Source organism: Ostrea edulis, chromosome 5 (genome assembly GCF_947568905.1).
Source record: "Ostrea edulis chromosome 5, xbOstEdul1.1, whole genome shotgun sequence".
Lineage (NCBI taxonomy): Eukaryota > Metazoa > Mollusca > Bivalvia > Ostreida > Ostreidae > Ostrea > Ostrea edulis.
In genome coordinates this window covers 28,601,143-28,624,786 of record NC_079168.1, presented here as the reverse complement: position 1 = coordinate 28,624,786, position 23,644 = coordinate 28,601,143, and the positions used below count along the sequence as shown (strand labels likewise).

At 37.2% G+C, this 23,644-nt stretch overlaps 2 protein-coding genes across 3 annotated transcripts in view; both read right to left on the bottom strand.

The window, feature by feature from the left end:
- Positions 1–6,760: 6,760 nt before the first annotated feature.
- LOC125650185 (uncharacterized) lies at positions 6,761–14,877 on the bottom strand. 2 transcript variants are annotated; one of them, XM_048878238.2, is made up of 2 exons: positions 14,413–14,877; positions 6,761–8,263 (listed from the first exon to the last, which is right to left on the bottom strand). In XM_048878238.2, exon 2 carries the CDS (start codon positions 8,252–8,254, stop codon positions 7,385–7,387), a length of 870 nt encoding a protein of 289 aa, XP_048734195.1. In that variant the 5' UTR covers positions 8,255–8,263; positions 14,413–14,877; the 3' UTR covers positions 6,761–7,384. The 2 variants fall into 2 exon arrangements, with proteins under 2 accessions (XP_048734195.1, XP_048734194.1); XM_048878237.2 differs by lacking the exon at positions 14,413–14,877 and adding an exon at positions 9,938–10,630.
- Positions 14,878–17,551: 2,674 nt separating this feature from the next.
- The window catches only part of LOC125650187 (uncharacterized), an 8,224-nt gene continuing 2,131 nt past the window's right edge, over positions 17,552–23,644 (bottom strand). The window contains exons 3-5 of the mRNA XM_048878240.2: positions 22,654–22,673; positions 18,435–18,646; positions 17,552–18,100 (exon numbers count right to left, since the gene is read on the bottom strand). Coding sequence (XP_048734197.2) covers positions 17,552–18,100; positions 18,435–18,646; positions 22,654–22,673 — 781 coding nt within the window. The remainder of the gene's footprint in view (positions 18,101–18,434; positions 18,647–22,653; positions 22,674–23,644) is intronic.

Here is a 23,644-nt window from a genome sequence, read left to right as displayed (position 1 = left end):
AAACTCGGTTGGTTACTTAATTATGTTATACAGAGATAAATTACAAGCTTACAATATCACTTATACTAGAACGCGTCCTTGAAATTAAGGGTGTTTGATATCAATTGCTTGGGATGAGAGAGAGAGAGAGAGAGAGAGAGAGAGAGAGAGAGATCATACCACAGAAAGGCACATATAACTGTTCCTGTGTCACTCTACATTCAATATAAATTGTATTGCCCATGCTAGGAATGCAATTTGTTTTGGCTTAAACGTTTACAGAATTACAGTATAAGAATCATCATCATAGCAACTGTAGATGTGATCTTCATCGCGATATTTCTAACAACCGTAAACGTGAATTCAATATATAGTGCTTAAATAATAAGTTGTTTCCAATTTCACTGCATAACTTTCTCGTAACTTGGGGGTGGCTGATAAGGGTCGGAGACGACACTGTCATAAGACGGAGGGGGTGCCTCCGTACAGACAGATGCTTCCCCCTCGCTATCAGTATGGTATTCGTCTATCCCTGAATTTTGACGATATACCATCGGAATTGTCACCGGTGGGGCTGATGGTACTGCAACATTAGTATTCGTAGCGTTACTGTCGGTGATACAGACGCTCAAACGTTCACAAAGTAGGGAACATTTCGACATACAAGCACCTACACACATTACTATCACTGATGAACACAGCCTGCACCTGCACAAATCCATTATATCGTCACATGTACAGTCACACGTGCAGTCACAAGGGAGACAATCCCCCAGGCTACAGTCACCACAATCTTTGCAGAAGCCACGGATGCATGCGCAACAGAAGAGTACGAATGGACAGATGAACACAACACCGGAAGCAAAGAGAATCCATCCTCTATACTGCTCAAAAATCTCATCGAGTGGGAAGGGCGTGGTGCTGTTTATTAACGGAGTCGTCGTATCCATGATGTCCATCTGTAGTAAATAAGGAGGTTATCATCTGGAACATAGGAAATGGATTTCAGTGTTTCTTGATATAATGATATGATTTAGATTATTAATGAAATCGTCTACCTATAAAGAATGGTCATGACACAAAAGATTCGTCTTTATATAGAGACTTTCGTTTCGTATATCATTTTGTCTCTATGTTGATATTTTCGTATGTAAGTTGATAATTCCATCTGTATGTTGATGCTAATTTTTTGCCTGTATGTTAACATTTCCCTCAGTATGTTGATGCTTTTGTTTCCATGTTGATACATTTTTTTTATCTTGATACTTTTGTCGGTGTGTTGATATTTTCGTCGGTATTTTGATATATTCGTGTGTATGTTGATATTTTTGTCTGTGTGTTGATAGTTTCGTCTGTATGTTGATATTTTCGTCTGTGTGTTGATATTTTCGTCGGTATTTTGATACTTTTGTCTGTATATTGATATTTTTGTCTGTATATTGATATTTTCGTTTGTGTGTTGATATTTTCGTCTGTGTGTTGATATTTTCGTTTTTGTGTTGATACTTTCATCTGTATGTTGATATTTTCGTCGTCGTGTTGACACTTTTCCGTGTGTTTATACTTTTGTCTGTATATTGATATTTTCGTTTGTGTGTTGATATTTTCGTCTGTGTGTTGATATTTTCGTTTTTGTGTTGATACTTTCATCTGTATGTTGATATTTTCGTCGTCGTGTTGACACTTTTCCGTGTGTTTATACTTTTGTCTGTATATTGATATTTTCGTTTGTGTGTTGATATTTTCGTCTGTGTGTTGATATTTTCGTTTTTGTGTTGATACTTTCGTCTGTATGTTGATATTTTCGTCTTCGTGTTGATACTTTTTCCGTGTGTTTATACTTTTGTCTGTATTTTGATACGTTCAACCTATGTGTTGTCTTTCTTTCATTTTCATAGCTTGTGATATGTTATGATTAATTGTTATCTATGACAAAAATTCATTTTTGAAAATACATGAGAGTATGAACTGCAATACTTCACACCGACCTACTTCGTCTAATGTCTTCTAGCGCGTTAGCAAACGTAAAGAGTCGCAGTTCATGTCCTCGTGTATTTTCAAAAATGAAGTTGACTTCTTATACATACATTCTACTTTTCTGTCGGAATTCCCAGCCGTTAGAATGGACATGGCATTCTTATCACGACTCGTACTCTCATTGTTCACAGTTGTACCGCATTCATGATGAAATTATAGCCAGATCCTCGAGAATGTATGATAGCTGTGACCAATGCGCGCACGAATTACAATTATTAGAGATATCAAAGGCAAAAACATTGGAAATGTAAACATTCTTCTTTATCTGTTGTACGTACTGGTTATATTCATTTATGAAAAGTCTATTGGTGTACTCACATTAGGTCGTATTTATTTACATACCAGAATTCCTCAACATAAATCACAGCTGTGCAGGTGGACATGCAATGTGTGGATTAAAATGTCGGGGAAAGTTAGGTGTGCATTTCGAAACAGTCGTGTACTTGGTATGTATAGAAGAAGTTTAAATACCAATCGATAAGAAGAATACACTATAATGATCGCAAAAAATATTTCAATTAAATACCTTTCAATATGCTAGTGCACGTTGGCCTTACTAACATTATGTTTACCAACAACACACAATACTGGAGAGTATTCAGTTAAACAAACTCAACGGGAAAATATCACGTGATTTGATATGTTGGTCTGACTATTTTTCACAACTCTGTGCCCATAACGAAAAGTGCCACAGAGAAAATACCACCTAGTCTTATCAGAAGGAACCACAAGAGAAAAAATGTCACGTGGTCTTATCATTAGAAACCACAAGAATAGACAATTTAATCGCACGACCAGACTCATTCCATTATTTATCTATTGATTATTACAATGTCATATAATCGAATTTAAACAAACTTCTCTCTCCAGTATCAATAAGTATGCAAACAAATTATGAAAAAAAAATTATGTATCACATTCTAGCAATATATAGAAGATTTATCTATTTTAATGAGTATATATCCTCTGAACTAAGATTTATCTATCTTAATGAGTATATATCCTCTGAATTAAGATTTATCTATCTTAATGAGTATATATCCTCTGAATTGTCCGACAAAGTAGTAATATCAAACCCTACCGTCGTCTCTATTTTTAAATTGCGAAATCTGAATAAACGGAGTGGGGTCCGGCTACACAAACCTTTTCCGGTTTCCGTTGAAGTCCATCACAGAAAGGTGTTTCAATTTGATGTAAGAAATGAAATACACACTTCCTTGTATTTGCAGGACAACCTCCGATGACTGAAATAATTCTGCACGTTTTCTTTTATTGCCCAAATTGTGATCGGACTGTCATCATATGAAGTTTTTACAGTCATGTGATCAACACAAAATAGTTCTCAAAATGGAAAGCATGAACTGTCTGTACTTGTTTGACTCCTAATGCAGCTGTTTTTGATTGACGTTAAACGAGCATTACAAATTCTAAAACGAGATGGAAAGCTTTCAATTGTGACGTCATAGTACAATAACGCGAAGACAACGTCAACCATAGACATTTCATAACATATTTCATGCAACAGAAAAACAAAACCCAACGATATAAGACATATCAAGCTAACTGCGAAATTACATTAGAAATGGAATAACTGTTTCATTTGTTCATTGCGATCATCAGTGCTGATTTAATGGTTGGAAACCTCCGTTTTAACGCTTACGCGACATCAAATCAGTATTAACGACCGCAAATAACAAACGTGGAGTTATTTATTCCCTAAATGTATGACAAGGCAATCCTTTCCAAACTGCAGTGCAGTGGAAAATTCGTCTGTAACCATCTACAAACGCGGAGTCGAAAAGAGTTAACAGGTAGTTCCGGCTGCGAAATGTAACAAATAGGTACATATGCCTACACCAATCGCATCCGAAGTTTGTGCAGCGTATTGATTGAATATTGTTTAACGTACCTCTCGAAAATATTTCACTCATATGGAGACGTCACCACAAACTCCCCGTCGAGGCCTCACTACGTCACCTACGTATAGACCTCTCCTATGTGACGCAGTACAATATACAGATTTGTATATTGTGAGTCCGCGATTATCACGCGGGCAAATAACACTAAAAAAGTAGTTCGTAGTTAAAGCTTGAAAATATTGACATTAAGAGCATATATATAAAAGTATGGATTTTATTTTAAACATAAAATGAACAAAAGATCATTAAAAAGAAGGGAGACTCTGTTCAAATTATAGTGTAAAGTAATAAACTTGTTGTTTACGTTCTTGTTTTGAACTATTTACGTTTGACGTTATGGATTTTTTCGTCATTCTACAGTGACGTCACACAGTATACAATCGCTATCCCATAATGCCTAACTGGAAGAGTTTGGTTTGTGAGCAAACGAACTCTGGCGGAAGTTTGGACGTCACCACTGCCGGTGAAGGGCTGCAAAATTTAGGCCTATGTCCGGCACTTATGGCCATTTAGTAAGGAGATATCGTTATCGAGCCAAACCTGCTGTGACACGGGACCTCGGTTTTTGGACCGCCTCATTTAGTCGCCTCTTACGACAAGCAAGGGGTACTGAGGACTTATTCTAACCCGGATCCCTGGGGGTGGGGTACTGAAGACCTATTCTAACCCAGATCCCCGGAGGTGGGGTACTGAGGACCTATTCTAACCCGGATCCCCGGAGGTGGGGTACTGAGGACCTATTCTAACCCGGATCCCCACGGGACTTCATATCACATGCCAGTAATGCTTGGGAATATTTTGTCATAAATGATAGACTCCGGGTCTCTGTACATGTATATGTATATGTGGGTTACTGTCCTCTCTCTCTCTCTCTCTCTCTCTCTCTCTCTCTCTCTCTCTCTAAATTTCTGAAATACGTACTTAAGTTATGAAGCAAAAGAAAAGAGACAAAATTATTCACAATTCATATGATGTGTTGATTTATGACTTTCAATTTTTTTTTACTCATATTGTCCTCAGTCTATTTGATGTTAGATCCTTCACAAACGCCTTTGATAACAATCACTATGATAATATCAATGTTGTTGGCAGTCCTACATCTGTCACGATGGTTGTCAAACCTTGTTAACACTTGTTGACTATATCTGCATATAATATTTTCAGTGTAAATGGAAAATCAAATGGATGCTATAATTCTTAACAACGTATGTACCTCGATCTTCAATGCATGACCTTGGTAGGGAGGGGGAAGTGAGATTAGACACAACACCATCGTAAGACGGAGGTGGAACTACACTGACTGGAGAGTTTTCGTCATCACTTTCTGTGCGGTTACTTGGTGGTGGTTCCGCGTGGTTGGACAAAAGCCTATCGTAGGGCGTATAGTAATCACACGGAGGTATTCGCCATCACTCTCTGTGTGGTTCTCGTCAGGTTCTGAAAATTGCTTGAATACACTCACGAGTATCCGACTTGAGGTTGACGCAGCCTCTACATCTTGCGCCACCTATGTTTGAAGTAGGGGAAAGAACTGACAAATATTGGCAATTGTAGAGAGCTATTAATAAAGCGGATCTAGATACTCGTAGATGTATAGTTAAATGCGTAGTATGATTTTTGTTACTTTCGACATGCTGATAAAATTACATCTGGGAGGGTTAATTTATTGTTTATAGCGATCACTATATAACTATAGTTGTAAGTGCAAGGATTTTTAGTGTCGCCTAATTTCCATGTGCAATCCTGGTTAAAAAGTTGGTTTGGACTTTGAAAATACCACGGATGAAACAGACGCGGGTTGAATTTAAAACCTCTTAGCTTGTTCCACTGATGGGGCAACCAAGTGCATGGAAGCTTTGTAAAAGCCTCATTTAGTTTAAAATGTTTACCAGAGGCAGATCTAAGATTTGCCAAAGGAGGTCAGTAGAGGTCAATAGGTTGAGGACTGCAGAGTCTTGAAGCGTTTTATGATACTTTGTTGGTTACTCTAGCTAATTTCAATATATAATCAAATCAATCAATAAAAATTTATTTGTGATCTTTATCCTTTGGGGGGGGGGGGGGGGGGTCACAAACAGAAGGGGGTTCAATTCCGCCACTATTTACATTACTGGACAGTTTATACCGTTACATGTATGAGCACATGTTCCAGATAGTTTATTAAAATACCATGATGTACTTTATTATATACTTTCAATTTCATCTCTTCTTTTTTCTTTAAAAGTTTGCGAGCATATATCACGTACACGATATATGCCCGGAAACATTCCAGCCCGCAAACATTACGTCACAATCAAATTTCTACGCCGTTTATTTTCAAATTTTTCGTGTTTTTCATCTTTTACTCAGTTAAATCGATAAAGTTATTGTTAAAAATAAAATTATTGTTAGTTTCTAAATGAAATTGAAAGTATGTAATAAAAAGGTTATAGACTTTGTATGGGAAATATGACGACCTCGTTTTTTGTCGCGAACGGACCTCGCAAGCTCGGTCCGTTTACGCGCCAAAAAACTCGGTCGTCATATTTTCCTATACAAAGTCTATAACCTATAAATATAGTATTATTGCTGATCGTGTTTTACAGAATAACTAAACACAGACAAGTGCGGTAATCTATTAGGGGGCCTGTATTACTATAACTGTGCATAGATCTGATTTAATTTATTCAAAAGAGAAGAATCGGGGTGAACTCCTTTTGATATCTTACCTCAGAACAAGCCTTCAGTATGTAAGTAGTTGATGGGCCTATATAAATCAGAGTATTCCGAGACAGTGACATCATGTTGATTATTACGATATGAAAGGTGAAGATAACAAACAGTGATCAATCTAACAAGTCTTAACATTTTAATCAGTTAGCAGACCAATGAATGTAGATATTGAATGAATATATGAAAAACAAATCTCAACAGACTGCCTTACAAGGGCGTTAACAATCATCAACGACATAAGTATTACAAAATTAACCCGAGTGAGCATCGTCAGCCTAACGTTAGGTCTAAAATTTCATTGTGATTTTCAAGTTGTTTTTTGGGTGAGTTACAAAATCAACCCCTCTACTTCACACGGGATGAAATGGTGACACATTTAAAGTAAGCTAACATAGGTTAGACCAGGATTATCTCGAAAGTGTTTGCAGTCGCCGCCATTGTTTACTGTCTTTGTCCGAGTTTCCGTTGTTGCTATATGACGTAACAATGGTGGGCGGAGTTTATGCTGTGACTGTGGATCGGTGTTCTGAACCCTCTCTCGAGTTAGCTCCCTCACCTTTGACTTACAATTGATATTTCAATATTATCATTGTCATCCCTAAGTCATCATACAGCAACAATGCTGACAGTCTTTCACATGATTTCCAAGTAACATCTTCAGTGTATAAGGAAAATTAAGTGGATGCATTGTCAGTATCAACTCAAAATATGTACCTTGATCTTCAGCGCAGGACCTCCTAGTAACTTGGTGATGGTTGAGAGGAGTTAGGCACAAGACTATCGTACGACGGAGGTGGGATCATACTGACTGGGGAATTTTCGTCATCACTTTCTGTGTGGTAACTTGGTGAAGGTTCCGCATGATTAGACACAAGACCTTCATAAGACGGAGGTGGGATCACACTGACTGGGGAGTTTTCGTCATCACTTTCTGTGTGATGACTTGGGGATGGTTGAGAGGAGTTAGGCACAAGACTATCGTACGACGGAGGTGGGATCATACTGACTGGGGAGTTTTCGTCATCACTTTCTGTGTGGTAACTTGGTGATGGTTCCGCATGATTAGACACAAGACCTTCATAAGACGGAGGTGGGATCACACTAACTAAAGGATTTTCATCATCCCTTTCTGCGTGGTAACTTGTGGATGGTTGTATGGGATTAAATACAAGGCTATCGTACGACGGAGGTGGAACCGCACTGACAGAAGGGTTTTCATCACCATTTTCCGTTTGGTCCTCGTTAAGTTCTGAAAACTGACCAGACACACTCATAACTACTAGATGTTGGGATGATTCTGCCTCGGCATCTGTGCGTTCAGTGGTGTCACTTACGTAGAGTCTCGATCGTTTACAGAATGAGCAATTTGATGTTAACGCACCGAAACACTTACATATTTCTGTTTTACATACGTTGAAAAATTCTGAAATACAGTCCAGTAAATGCCTGAAAAATCCGGCGCAACATTCTTTAAGAGATTCACGATGACGAGACTTACAGCAGCAGAGAAAACCAAAAAGGAAAACCGCGCTGAACCATCCAAACCAACGTTCTTCGTCAGTCATTGATGGAGTGGTGGTGGCCACTGACACTGTTGTTGTATCCATGATGTTAACCTTTCAAGACAAAGAGGAACATGCATTCATTCTTTTGCTATAAGACAGATATCTCCTGATCAGAGAATTCAAAGGGATAAACAGCATGTAACGACAGTGTGTGTTTGTAAGTGTGAAATAGGTGTGTTTGTAAGTGTGTATTAGGTGTGTTTGTAAGTGTGTATTAGGTGTGTTTGTAAGTGTGTATTAGGTGTGTTTGTAAGTGTGTATTAGGTGTGATTGTAAGTGTGTATTAGGTGTGTTTGTAAGGGTGTATTAGGTGTGAGTGTAAGTGTGTATTAGGTGTGATTGTAAGTGTGTATTAGGTGTGTTTGTAAGGGTGTATTAGGTGTGTTTGTAAGTGTGTATTAGGTGTGTTTGTAAGTGTGTATTAGGTGTGATTGTAAGTGTGTATTAGGTGTGTTTGTAAGGTTGTATTAGGTGTGTTTGTAAGGGTGTTCTAGGTGTGTTTGTAAGGTTGTATTAGGTGTGTTTGTAAGGTTGTATTAGGTGTGATTGTGAGTGTGTATTAGGTGTGTTTGTAAGGTTTATTAGGTGTGTTTGTAAGTGTGTATTAGGTGTGTTTGTAAGGTTGTATTAGGTGTGTTTGTAAGGTTGTATTAGGTGTGATTGTGAGTATGTATTAGGTGTGTTTGTAAGTGTGTATTAGGTGTGTTTGTAAGTATGTATTAGGTGTGTTTGTAAGGGTGTATTAGGTGTGCTTGTAAGTGTGTATTAGGTGTGTTTGTAAGGGTGTATTAGGTGTGATTGTATGTGTGTATTAGGTGTGTTTGTAAGTGTGTATTAGGTGTGTTTGTAAGTGTGTATTAGGTGTGTTTGTAAGTGTGTATTAGGTGTGTTTGTAAGGGTGTCTTAGTTGTGTTTGTAAGTGTGTATTAGGTATGTTTGTATGACTGTATTAGTTGTGTTTATAAGTATGTATTAGGTGTGTTTGTAATTGTGTATTAGGTGTGTTTGTAAGGTGTATTAGGTGTGTTTGTAAGTGTGTATTAGGTGTGTTTGTAAGGTGTATTAGGTGTGTTTGTAAGTGTGTATTAGTCGTGTTTGTAAGTGTGTATTAGGCGTGTTTGTAAGTATGTACTAGGTGTGATTGTAAGTGTATATTAGGTGTGAGTGTAAGTGTGTATTAGGTGTGAGTGTAAGTGTGTATTAGGTGTATTTATAAGTCGGTGTGTGTTTGTAAGTGTGTATTAGGTGCGTTTGTAAGTGTGTATTAGGTGTGTTTGTAAGTGTGTATTAGATGTGTTTGTAAATGTGTATTAGGTGTGTTTGTAAGTGTGTATTAGGCGTGTTTGTAAGTGTGTATTAGGTGCCAGCTTCAACTATTTATAGATTTATTAATTCAGTTTTGTGCAATGTCTCTTTTGATCCGTGACTGTTTTTAAATATCCACCTGATATCAGTTACAGAGAGAACATATAAGACTGTAAATGCCGCACACAATCATTAGTTCTTCCTCGCTAACATAAAGATAGTATTTCTGTTTCTTAACAACTGACTTTTCCAACCTTGTACAATACGTACACTGTTACGTGTGTGTTATTGACTGGTGATACGTATCGATCAATATCAAACATTAAACAGGATTAGATATTCAACGACATTCCGGTCACTATTGTCATACACATTGATGACTGAACCCTATGTTAAATGGGTGAATAGGTCGATACTTACATGTACGTTTAAGTGAAGGATATCCTCGTGAGTACTGTATCGGTATATTGCACATACATTGTACATTTCGACATTTCCATATTCGTTGTGTTATATTTAAATACCCATTTTACCTAGAGAAATACCATCGCGATCAGATGAACGCTTTAAATTTCAGTTTAATAACTTTAAATGGACAAGGACTCCTAGCGCTACATTACTCCGATTTCTAGACTGACACATTCTGTTATCAGTGATACTCTCTTTTGTCTTCTTTAATTTTGTGACAATTTTTATTGACAATAATGAAGAAAATATACCAGTGAAATATATCTGGATCAGTAACATGTCAATGCTTTCTCTAGTGAACTCTATCTGCATCAGTAACATGTCAATGCTTTCTCTAGTGAACTCTATCTGCATCAGTAACATGTCAATGCTTTCTCTAGTGAACTCTATCTGCATCAGTAACATGTCAATGCTTTCTCTAGTGAAATCTATCTGCATCAGTAACATGTCAATGCTTTCTCTAGTGAACTCTATCTGCATCAGTAACATGTCAATGCTTTCTCTAGTGAAATCTATCTGCATCAGTAACATGTCAATGCTTTCTCTAGTGAAATCTATCTGCATCACTAACATGTCAATGCTTTCTCTAGTGAACTCTATCTGTATCAGTAACATGTCAATGCTTTCTCTAGTGAAATATATCTGCATCACTAACATGTCAATGCTTTCTCTAGTGAAATCTATCTGCATCAGTAACATGTCAATTCTTTCTCTAGTGAACTCTATCTTCATCAGTAACATGTCAATGTTTTCTCTAGTGAAATATATCTGGATCACTAAAATGTCAATGCTTTCTCTAGTGAACTCTATCTGTATCAGTAACATGTCAATGCTTTCTCTAGTGAAATATATCTGCATCACTAACATGTCAATGCTTTCTCTAGTGAAATCTATCTGCATCAGTAACATGTCAATTCTTTCTCTAGTGAACTCTATCTTCATCAGTAACATGTCAATGTTTTCTCTAGTGAAATATATCTGGATCACTAAAATGTCAATGCTTTCTCTAGTGAACTCTATCTGCATCAGTAACATGTCAATGCTTTCTCTAGTGAACTCTATCTGCATCAGTAACATGTCAATGCTTTCTCTAGTGAAATCTATCTGGATCAGTAACATGCCAATGTTTTCTCTAGTGAAATCTATCTGGATCAGTACACATTTACATACAGTGTTACACTTTTCATTCATGACTCCGACAGGATCGTCCCGGTGTTGTAGAGTGAGCCTTCCCCCATAGCAGGACTTCTCCCTTCATTTATTCCTGGTAAACTACTATCACTTTATGGAGATTGTTTAGATACCAAAACCTTTTTCAGCATTTGCTTAAGTTGTTCATTAAACTCAAGAGAAGAAAACGGTGAATAAAATACATTGGTATTAATAAGTCATTTTGTTTGACCCATAGACCTTCAACTTTGACCCACACAATAGCTATGCCTTGGTTAGTTTTAGAAGTTTGAAAAATGAAATGAGGAAATTTCGAATTTATGTTTCTTCCCATCTACGTACAAATATCGGTTATGCTTTTAAACTTGTACAACTTCAGGTAGGTAGGTACATGTAGGTAGGTAGGCAGGTAGGTAGGTAATTCCCTGTCCGATAAACTAAAATTTATTTCATAGTTTGCGCAGGAGGGGATGAAAGCGGGGGTTTTCCTCTAGAGCGAGACTTCTTCAAGAGAGTGTTATGGCTCTAGAGTGAGTCTTCCCCCTGGGGATAAGGTTTATTCTAGAGCAAGTCTGCTGGGGGGAAGGCTCACTCTAGAGCCAGACTTCCGGGAGGAAGGTTCACTCTAGAGCCAGACTTCCGCAGGGGGAAGGCTCACTCTATAGCCAGACTTCCGGGAGGAAGGTTCACTCTAGAGCCAGACTTCCGCAGGGGGAAGGCTCATTCTATTGCCAGACTTCCGGGAGGAAGGTTCACTCTAGAGCCAGACTTCCGCAGGGGGAAGGCTCACTCTAAAGCCAGACTTCCGCAGGAGGAAGGCTCACTCTAGAGCCAGACTTCCGCAGGGGGGAGGCTTGTTCTGGAGGGGGGGGGGGATTTGGCTCTAGTCCCTGGGGGGGAGGCTCACTCTAGAGCCAGACTTCCGGGGGGAAGTCTGGCTCTATAACACCGGCAGCTGTTAGTACACTTGTAGATATTTTACTGATACAAATTAAAAACGACTACTCTTAATCATATTCCACAGAAATATTTCATAAATGACGTAGTACATGTAACGCATGATGCACGACATTCGTACATTACACACGACATTCGTATATTACACACGACATTCGTATATTACACACATTTGTATATTACACACGACATTTGTATATTACACACGACATTCGTATATTACACACGATATTCGTATATTACACACATTTGTATATTACACACGACATTTGTATATTACACACGACATTCGTATGTTACACACGACATTCATATATTACACACGACATTCGTATATTACACACGACATTCGTATATTACACACGACATTCGTATATTACACACGACATTCGTATGTTACACACGACATTTGTATGTTACACACGACATTCGTATGTTACACACGACATTCATATATTACACACATTTGTATATTACACACATTTGTATATTACACACGACATTTGTATATTACACACGACATTCGTATATTACACACGATATTCGTATATTACACACATTTGTATATTACACACGACATTTGTATATTACACACGACATTTGTATGTTACACACGACATTTGTATGTTACACACGACATTTGTATATTACACACGACATTTGTATGTTACACACGACATTTGTATGTTACACACGACATTTGTATATTACACACGACATTTGTATATTACACACGATATTACACACGACATTCGTATATTACACACGACATTTGTATATTACACACATTTGTATATTACACACGACATTTGTATGTTACACACGACATTTGTATATTACACACGGCATTTGTATATTACACACGACATTTGTATATTACACACGACATTTGTATATTACACACGGCATTTGTATATTACACACGACATTTGTATATTACACACGACATTTGTATATTACACACGACATTTGTATATTACACACGGCATTTGTATATTACACACGACATTTGTATATTACACACGACATTTGTATATTACACACGACATTTGTATATTACACACGACATTTGTATATTACACACGGCATTTGTATATTACACACGGCATTTGTATATTACACATGACAGAGAATGATACGGAGATTGTTAGAGATTTAGGCGGAGAGAAAGTTATGGAGATTGTTAGAAATTTGGGCAGAGAAAAAGTTATGGAAATTGTTAGAGAGTTTGGCGCAGAGAAAGTTATGGAGATTGTTAGAGATTTAGGCGGAGAGAAAGTTATGGAGATTGTTAGAGAGTTCGGTGAAGAGAAAGTAATGGAGATTGTTAGAGATCTAATCCCATCTCGAGTTACAATACGCTAAAGTTTACGAGCAGGAACCTGTAATGTGAAAATATCTAGAAAGATGGCGTGACAGTATTTTAGATATCTGGAGTTTGTTCAAGGAAAATTGCAATGAGCTTACAAATAAATTTCATCAAGATGATTTCATAAGATTTCGACGGAATGGAACAGAGGCTCTGACTTTAGGGCGATAGACCGGACACGGTGAAAATCACAGTGCTTAATCATTTTGATGTTCCACTGTGTTTTATGCTGTGTGCATTATAGATCTTTGTAGGAAAGTTTTGTGTATTTTTACAAACAAAATGTTGAAAAGCATGAAGACATCAAATACGAGTGGCTTATAAAGGTGAGATAAAGTTAGTGGGTCGAGATAGTTCGATCTATATCGTTGAATGCGAATTATGATGTTTGTCCCTTTAGGCATGTTGATAAAATCTTATCTTCATTTTCATTCATATGTCGATTCGATAAATCCCAGTGAACTCGAAATAAGACACCATAGCGTCTTCCATATCTGCTTCCTTTTGGATATTTTATTGAATATAGACGCGTTAACGATAAACTAACAACTCAACTTTATGACGAACTGGATAACCTCAGTTCCCCATTTATAAACGTTCCATATTCATGTAGCAATTTGTTATATCCCAGTGACCTTGAAATAAAAGAGACTACAGAGTCTACCATGCCTGCATCATATTTGTATATTTTATTGGCCATAGAATATCCTCACAGCTTTATGACAAACGGGATGACTTCAGCTTCTCCACCGTCTTACGCAGAACATGACCTTGCATAACGAATCAGCTGAGAGACATTTAATGTAAACGTAATATGCCGGCGACATTGAAAATATTGCTACACAAATATGGGAAGTTGAAATTACAAATCTGAAAAATTCAAACGTATGCTACCCAAAAAACCCCACTAAAAGTTGATATGAAAATGTACCTTTTTCCGGAAAACTGTTATCCTCTGTGTGTCTTTTATTTTGTTACACTAAATTGCTCCTTTGTGGTATCACGCCTACACCTAGTCACGTCTCAATATCATTAAAAACTTCTGGACAAGACGTATAAAACCTATTCATTTCTTTCATTAAATCTGATGCAATGATAAATTGTCAAAAATGAAATATTCTGCGAGTTGTTTCGCAGCTGGTTCATAATTTCAAAAAGAAAAGTTTCAAATGTTTTCCATTTCAAAGAATTTATCATCTGACACAGATTAGGAAAAGTTTCGATAAAAACTGTTATTGAACATTGAACATCTGCAGTAACATGCATATACCTGTAGTATCATTGTATAATTTTGCAAAGGTGGACCCGTTCTTCAAAGTATATTTGAGACTAATGTTATATGCGATGTTACCCCTCTGACGTAAAATCGCCCGTAAACCATAAAATTAATCAACATCACCGCATCACTTCCTCGTAGCTTGGGGGTGGCTGAGACGGGTTGGACACAATGCTATCGTACAACGGAGGTGGCAGTTCGTTTGTTGAGGGATTGTCGTTAATATTGTCTGTGCGGTGCTCCACAATTTCTGAAAACTGACGGGATATCGTCACAGGAGGAGATGGTGCCACTTCAACATCAGAATTCGCGTTATTGCTGTCACTCAAACAGGTTCTAAACCATTCACAAATCAAAGAACATTTTGACACGCACCGAACTGAACACGAGCGTAACACTGCTGCACATTCCCTACATCTGCATGATTCCAACATTCGGCCACGTGGGCAGCCACAATCTCCGCAATGACAGCCGCTGTTGCGATTACTATTGTTTCTGTTATTTCCGGGACGTCCCCTACTACAACAGGTGAGAATGAAGAAGACGGCGATTCCAATGGCAAACAAGTATTCCACGCTCAAACCCGAATCATCGACGATGGACACGGTGGTGGTGTTGAACGCGGGGGTGGTGGTGTCGAACACCTCCGTCGTGGTCTCCATGGTCTGTGTTAAAACAAGAAAACACGAATTATACATTTATCCTCTCCATTTTATGCTACTTGCATTACAAAATACTATCTTTTTTCTCAGTAACGCAGTTGTTTAACAACAGAATGCTTAGTTGAAATAACCATTCTTAAATGTCGATTGAAGAAGTTGGAACTTATTTACAACCCTTGTGAGAGGGAAATCCCCCGAGTATCAAATATATAACTCGAACACCTTAAACAAAATTGACATTGGAATCTTCTTGATATTAAGATACAAAAATACAATGACACACGTCATTACAACGTCAGTCTGACACGAATAAGGATATTGATCACCATGGAGACTAAACAATTATAAAAGATTGGATTGAATGTGTAGCAAAAACATTTTGTAGTCTTAGGTAGCTTAAGCTTACTCCTCCCAACCACCTGATCCCACCTCTGGTGTGTCCAGAGGTTCGTGTTTGCCCAACTATCTGTTTTGGATTGCTTATAGGATTATAAGATTGATCACTTTTCGTTATCTTTACCTTTCATAGCAGAGAATATATAGCATATGACATACAAAAATACGACTTTGCCTATACTTCTCGGGCTATTTCCCGGTATAAATTTGAGTGCGGTAAATGACTTTGTACGAACAGTACATTGAGAATGACGAATTCCTATCCTGTGTGTGAATTAATACTTCCTAATTTTGCCTGTCCTCCTATCCGTTTCAGTCACTAGTGAATGAACAGTAAAACATATCTACATCGAATTAATACTATCGCCTTACAAACACTTTCTAATTTTTCCTATTCTCCTATCCGTTTCAATAACTAGTGAATGAACAGTAAAATATATCTACATCGAAATAGTACTATTGCATAACAAGTATTATGAAATTTCAAAGTGAAAATGTGTCTACAAGAACCATGTGGGTTTGGCATAGACAAGATCCTAAATAACTTAAAACTTTCATACTCACATTTTTTTCAAAGAATGCTCCAATGTAGGTGAGATTCTCTCGTTGTCAGCACAGTTTTCACATGCACTTCGACATTTTCTCATTCGATACGCCATACATTTATATGAGGATGCAATTACCCATATCAATTACATCGGTTAATACAGCATAGTCAAGGATATAATTTAATGCTTTGTTGCACCACTTTAAATGGACGTGAGGACTTCCAGGTTTGTTATTGTGTATTCCTCTGATTTCCGGGACGTACATGTACATATCACCATATTAATGGTAATCTCTTTTGTCTTCGGGATACTGGTGTTTTTTTTAATTCAATTTTTAGAGACGACTTGACCCTTGGTTAATCGATGGATCGCTTAAAAATGTATCAGTCAACCCGAAAGACCACATAAACAGGGAAGAGAATTTCATTTATAGGTAAGTAAAAACTAGTAAAATTTACACCTGAATCACATCAACGACATCTCTGACAGCACCGTTGCCAGTCTGATACAAACTAAGCATGATTATTTGTATTCATATTGCAGGCGTTTATTCCTTTAAATATTTCACTAACAGCATTTATTACACAAAGAAGTTATTGAATTACAAATCGATACGGAATTGTCTTTGTTAAATTGTTTTTGTTGTTTGAACTTGTTTTCTTTATACAAACACATTTCATTGTTCTTTTTCTTCCATTTCCTTCAGTTAAAATGGCGTTGTATTTTTTAAGTAATGAACATGAAATAGACAAGATAATACGATGTATGGTATTCTAAATCCAAACTGGGGGCAGTGAGAAATCAACATATATTATGCGAGTTAATTCGTAACAGGTCGTTTTGATCATTAAAAATATAAGTTTGAATGTTTTCAACTCGGGATAAAATTACATACGTCGATCTGAAAAAGTAGTGATTTTTCAAAATTGATTTCTGTCAGAAGTGACGTATCAAAATGCTGGTATCTTCTTTTTGAACTTGGATACAATCATCCTTACACTCGCGAGTGATAGATGTCTCAAGTTAAGCCGCCTTTGATGTCTCAACATCCACCAGCTTCCACCTCTGGCCTCCACTAAAGCCAGAGACCGCCTGGGATTCTGGCGGGACCCGAAAGCAGCTCCTGAATGTGTATATGCAGGTCGAATTTTAGATATGACTGTCTTTCTTCAGTTAAATCAGCGAAGATCACCGCATGGCTTCCTCATAACTCGGGGGTGGTTGAGAAGGGTTGGACACAATGCTGTCATACGACGGGGGCGCTACTTCGTTCATTGGCGGATTTTCACCGATATTGTCCGTGCGGTGCTCCACCATTTCTGAAAACTGACTAGATATTGTCACAGGAGGGGATGGTGCCATTTCAACATCAGAATTCACATTATTGTTGTCACTGATGCACGCTCTCAAACGTTCACAAATCACAGAACATTTTGACATACACCGTACTGAACACGATCGTAACAATGCTGTACATTTACTACATCTGCATGATTCCAACATCCGGTCACATGGGCAGTCACAATGTCTGAGTCTAGAACATGGGCAGTCACAATTTCTGAGTCTAGAACATGGACCGTCGCGATTTCTCAAATTATAGCGATGTTTGAAAAAATCACGAATGCAAAGAAAAATAATGACGAGAAAGAAAATACCGCTTAACCAGCTGTAATTCCAACTCTCGTCGATGGCCTCGGGTGTGGTGGTGTTCAACGCCTCAGTAGAAGACTCCATGATCTGTGTTGAAACAAGAAAACACGAATCATGCATTGCAACACAATGTGTGTGTGTGTGTGTGTGTGTGTGTGTGTGTGTGTGTGTGTGTGTGTGTGTGTGTGTGTGTGTGTGTGTGTGTGTGTGTGTGTGTGTGTGTGTGTGTATGTGTGTGTGTGTGTGTGTGTGTGTGTACAAGAGAGAGAGAGAGAGAGAGAGAGAGTTAATAACATGTGTAATTAAGCAATATTGTCATAACACTTGAAGATTGAAAATGAAACTGGTTGAGTTATTTATTTTAGAAAAAATTAATCGGACCCCTCCCCCCTCTGTATCCGCCACTGGCACTTAGTCTTACCTCGTGAAATATCCTTAACGTTGGTAACTGTACACACACACACACACACACACACACACACACACACATATATATATATATATATATATATACCATGAAATATATGAATGAAGACTTTTCTGAGATTTTCAAAGTAATAAAGAGGTATTTGCATGACGAGTTTTTCCTGTACTTTGTTGGTAGTTCTCTCTCCAATGTAAACAAGCCGTTGCCTGATCACGTGTGTATCGATATTTACCCCAGTGTCCATTACGGTATACATATATTAGCGACTGAACCTTAAATGCTAAATATTGAGAGGTTTCATACTCACTGTTTAGTGAAGATTACCCCTGAGTAATGTATTGTGCAGTATTCTCTTGTTGAGGGGAAATTAAACGAACTTCAAACATACAACTGTAGTTTCCATAGGTATTTCGAAATTTCCATTATGTATACATGTATATCTATATATAGAAGAAGATTTAAATGCCATTTACCTCATTAAAATAATCAAGGGGACGTTTTAAAGCTTAGACACAAACGAAGACCCGAGTCTGCTAATAGGAACGTTAGGTTAGACCGACGGTGTATTTTCATTATTTCATCTCGGAGCGTTCTCTCGTGAAAACTACAGTTAGATCATACAGTACTAGCCATTTACACGCGAAATTAGGGAGAATATCTTGTATAAGTTGTCGAAAAAATTATGTGTTGTTTTTAAATGCTAGTTATACATGTAATAAAAGTAATTTAAGATATATGTATATCAACCAATAATGGAATTGAAAACATAAATGATTGAAAAATACAAACTTCAGATATGTTTGCTAGTATATGAAGTGTACCTGTACTAGAATATTCGTTTCATACCTCGCGTTGCATCCTTTAGAATGGTATTTTACAACGTTGCGTCCTTTAGAATAGTACTTTACAACATTCCGTTCTTTAGAATGGTACTTTACAATGTTGCGTCCTTTAGAATGGTACTTCACAATGTTGCGTTCTTTAGAATGATACTTTACAACGTTGCGTTCTTTAGAATAGTACTTTACAATGTTGCGTTCTTTAGAATAGTACTTTACAATGTTGCGTCCTTTAGAATAGTACTTTACAATGTTGCGTTCTTTATAATGGTACTTTACAACGTTGCATCCTATCGAATGGTACTTTACAACGTTGCATTCTTTAGAATGGTACTTTACAATGTTGCGTCCTTTAGAATGGTACTTTACAACGTTGCGTTCTTTAGAATGGTACTTTACAATGCTGCGTCCTTTAGAATGGTACTTTACAATGTTACGTTCTTTAGAATAGTACTTTACAACGTTTCGTTCTTTAGAATGGTACTTTACAATGTTGCGTTCTTTAGAATGGTACTTTACAACGTTGTGTTCTTTAGAATAGTATTTTACAATGTTGCGTCCTTTAGAATGGTACTTTACAACGTTGCGTCCTTTAGAATGGTACTTTACAATGTTGCGTCCTTTAGAATGGTACTTTACAAGGTTGTGTTCTTTATAATGGTACTTTACAACGTTGCGTTCTTTAGAATGGTACTTTACAAATGATGCATCCTTTAGAATGGTACTTTACAAGGTTGTGTTCTTTATAATGGTACTTTACAACGTTGCGTTCTTTAGAATGGTACTTTACAATGTTGCGTCCTTTAGAATGGTACTTTACAAGGTTGCGTTCTTTATAATGGTACTTTACAATGTTGCGTTCTTTAGAATGGTACTTTACAAATGATGCGTCCTTTAGAATGGTACTTTACGAGGTTGTGTTCTTTATAATGGTACTTCACAACGTTGCGTTCTTTAGAATGGTACTTTACAAATGATGCGTCCTTTAGAATGGTACTTTACAAGGTTGTGTCCTTTAGAATGGTACTTTAAAATGTTGCGTCCTTTAGAATAGTACTATACAATGTTGCGTTCTTGAGGATCGTACTTTACAACGTTGCATTCTTTATAATGGTACTTTACAATGTTGCGTCCTTTAGAATAATACTTTACAATGTTGCGTTCTTTAGAATGATACTTTACAACGTTGCGTTCTTTAGAATAGTACTTTACAATGTTGCGTTTTTAGAATGGTACTTTACAACGTTGTGTTCTTGAGAATGGTACTTTAAAATGTTGCGTCCTTTAGAATGGTGCTTTACAATGTTGCGTTCTTTAGAATGGTACTTTACAAAGTGGCGTTCTTTAGAATAGTACTTTACAACGTTGCGTTCTTTAGAATGGTACTTTACAATGTTGCGTTCTTTTTAATGGTACTTTACAATGTTGCGTTCTTTAGAATGGTACTTTACAACGTTGAGTTCTTTAGGATCGTACTTTACAACGTTGCGTTGGTTTGCAGCAGTTATGACTGATACCTTTCTCCTGTATCTCGACAACAAATCAGAGTAAGAGTTCCAAACTTACAAATATCATCTATGTAGGTCAACCGAGTCAATCAGTCCACAGAACCTAATTCTAGGGGGATAGGAAAGACTGAATATAAATATAATAACCCCTCGTTTCCACAGAAATGACTGGTATCCATGCCTGCACGTTGTTGTGTGTGTCATTAAGATCTCAACATTTTTACTTCTCAGAAACTGTAAGTCATATTTTCATCACAATACTCCTGGGCACCTGACGTAAAGCCTCGGTGCATGGAACCTTACCAGTATACTGAATATGAAAGCATCTAGGTATATCAATTTTGTGAAATCCCTGATCCCTGGATTTGGGGTCCAGGCCCATGGATGGGGCTATATGGATCATATGATAATGAAAATCCATCAACATGATCAGATGTCTGAATACCCTCTTCACTCCAGAAGATTCAGGAAACAAACTAGGCGACAGTAATATTGATCACGGAGGCCTCTACAATAATATAACATCCATTGTTCCTGTGCTGCCGATGTGCAACAATAGATGAAGAGGAATGATTCAATATATACATATATCGATAGATAGATAGATGCATTAACATATCCTTTGATTTACATGTATAAACATATCTAATGAAACGATACTCAGTACTGTTACAGTTCTTTTGTCCAAGTAAATACTCTTAAAAAGTTCCTGGGTCTGGGTTTTAGACTATAGGGTAGGGCTATATGGATCATGCAGTGAAAATCCACTGTAAAATTATGTTTAAATAATTTCTTTACTCCTCACCACCTAAGAAACGTACATAAAAAGTTCCTGGGTCTGGGTTTTAGACTATAGGGTAGGGCTATATGGATCATGCAGTGAAAATCCACTGTAAAATTATGTTTAAATAATTTCTTTACTCCTCACCACCTAAGAAACGTACATAATCATATTGAGCATGAAGGTTTCTACCTAACTTGTGAAATTCATGGCTTTGGGGTCAGGTTTGTTAGTATACACACACAGACACATACATACATACAATATATATATATATATATATATATATATATATATTGTAGTATAGGAGAGAGGAGAAAATCTTTGGCTGGACCGGGAATCGAACCCGGAACCTCTGCATTACTAGTCATGTGCTCTAACCACTGAGCTATCCAGGCCGATATCCACGGTCCGTATAGCCCTAACTACTACATTCCTCCCTCCTTAATATCAATTATAATTTTTTTTTTTATAATTGTCTTTCAATATCAACTCAGGTTCATTTCGCCCCTGGCAGGCCAACCTACACCACCAGGGGTGGTCAACGGCACCAAATGTAGAATATATAGGCGAGAGGAGAAAATCTTTTGGCTGGACCGGGAATCGAACCCCCTGCATTACTAGTCAGGTGCTCTAACCACTGAGCTATCCAGGCCGATACCCACGGTCCGTGTAGCCCTAACTACTACAATATATATATATATATATATATATATATATATATATATATATATATATATCACAAAACTGATTTTAGACACGCCAATGACAAAGCCAACAGATTATTAGTACTGCATTGCAAATCGGGACATAAAATTGCCTTCGTTAGTTTGAACTTTTTTTTTTAATGGTCTTTCTCTTCCATTCTATTCAGGAAACTTATTTTATATATGATGAATATCTATACAATTAGATCCGTTACATGGGTAATTATTAAACCAACTTCCTGCCCTTTAAAAACTACAATACGTGGAGCTGAGCTACATGTATGTGTTTATAACAGAAACTTAATATTCTAGGCTGAATTTTTTTTAATTTAAAAACAGATTTTTTAAACTCTGAAATCATGCAAATATTTTTTATACACATAGTCTTATTGCTAGAGCTGTAATGAAATATAATGGGTATGAAATGTTTGTAGTTTAACCTTTAACCTCGGACTAAAGAGTCATTCGTGTATTTAATCTGGATCTTACAATTCAAATTCAACAGGGGACATAATCTGGACTAGATCATAACCCACGAGTTTCATACCTTAATCCAATGATATAAAACTGATGCTCACAACCTGAATGCTGTTTATCAAAATTTGCAACTTCACCACTGATATCTACAACGCATTACCTCTTAGTTGATTGTTGCTGAGGTAATTATGCTGTCATGTATATATAAATTAATAAATTAGACTTCATAGCACATTAATCGTTTTTATTACGAAAAATAAAAAAGTTTTTCCCAAAATATACAGAATAGTTTTTATTCTCTTGAAAATCATTTACGAAACATTGCCAATCCTGATAAACATATACATGTACGGTCAGCAAGGACTAAATTTTACAATATCGGCCTAAACGGTAGCGCTTACTTCCCTGAGCGATAAATATATCACGTGATCATTAACTGACCAATTCATATAATTGAAATATAACTGAAAATTTCACATCATTTCTAATTTGGGCTGAAAAATCATAAAATGTAAAGAAAAACAGTGCAGACGTGGCCTGAAATCTACGATGAAATGTTTTACAACGACTAATTGTCTTCTTAAAGATATTCAAATTCCTCAGATCAGTACAAAGAAATTCCAAAATCGTAGGGATTCGGGTCAGAATAAGTCCTCAGTAATCTCCCAACCCCCCAGATCCGGGTTAGAAAAAGTTCTATTTACCCCTTGCTTGTCGTAAGAGGCGACTAAATGGGGCGGTCCTTCGGATAAGACCACAAAAACCGAGGTCTTGTGTCCCAGCAGGTATGGCACGATGAAGATCCCTCCCCGCTCAAAGGCCGTAAGCGCCGAGCATACATGTAGGCCTACATTTTGCAATCCCTCACCGGCAATGGTGACGTCTCCATATG

Bases quoted from the DNA above. Each gene is read 5' to 3' on its own strand.
- LOC125650185 (XM_048878237.2), bottom strand. From the start codon at position 10,003: ATGTACAATGTATGTGCAATATACCGATACAGTACTCACGAGGATATC. The intron at 8,264-9,937 runs GTAAGTATCGAC...TTGTCTTGAAAG, and splicing joins TCCTTCACTTAAACGTACAT to GTTAACATCATGGATACAAC.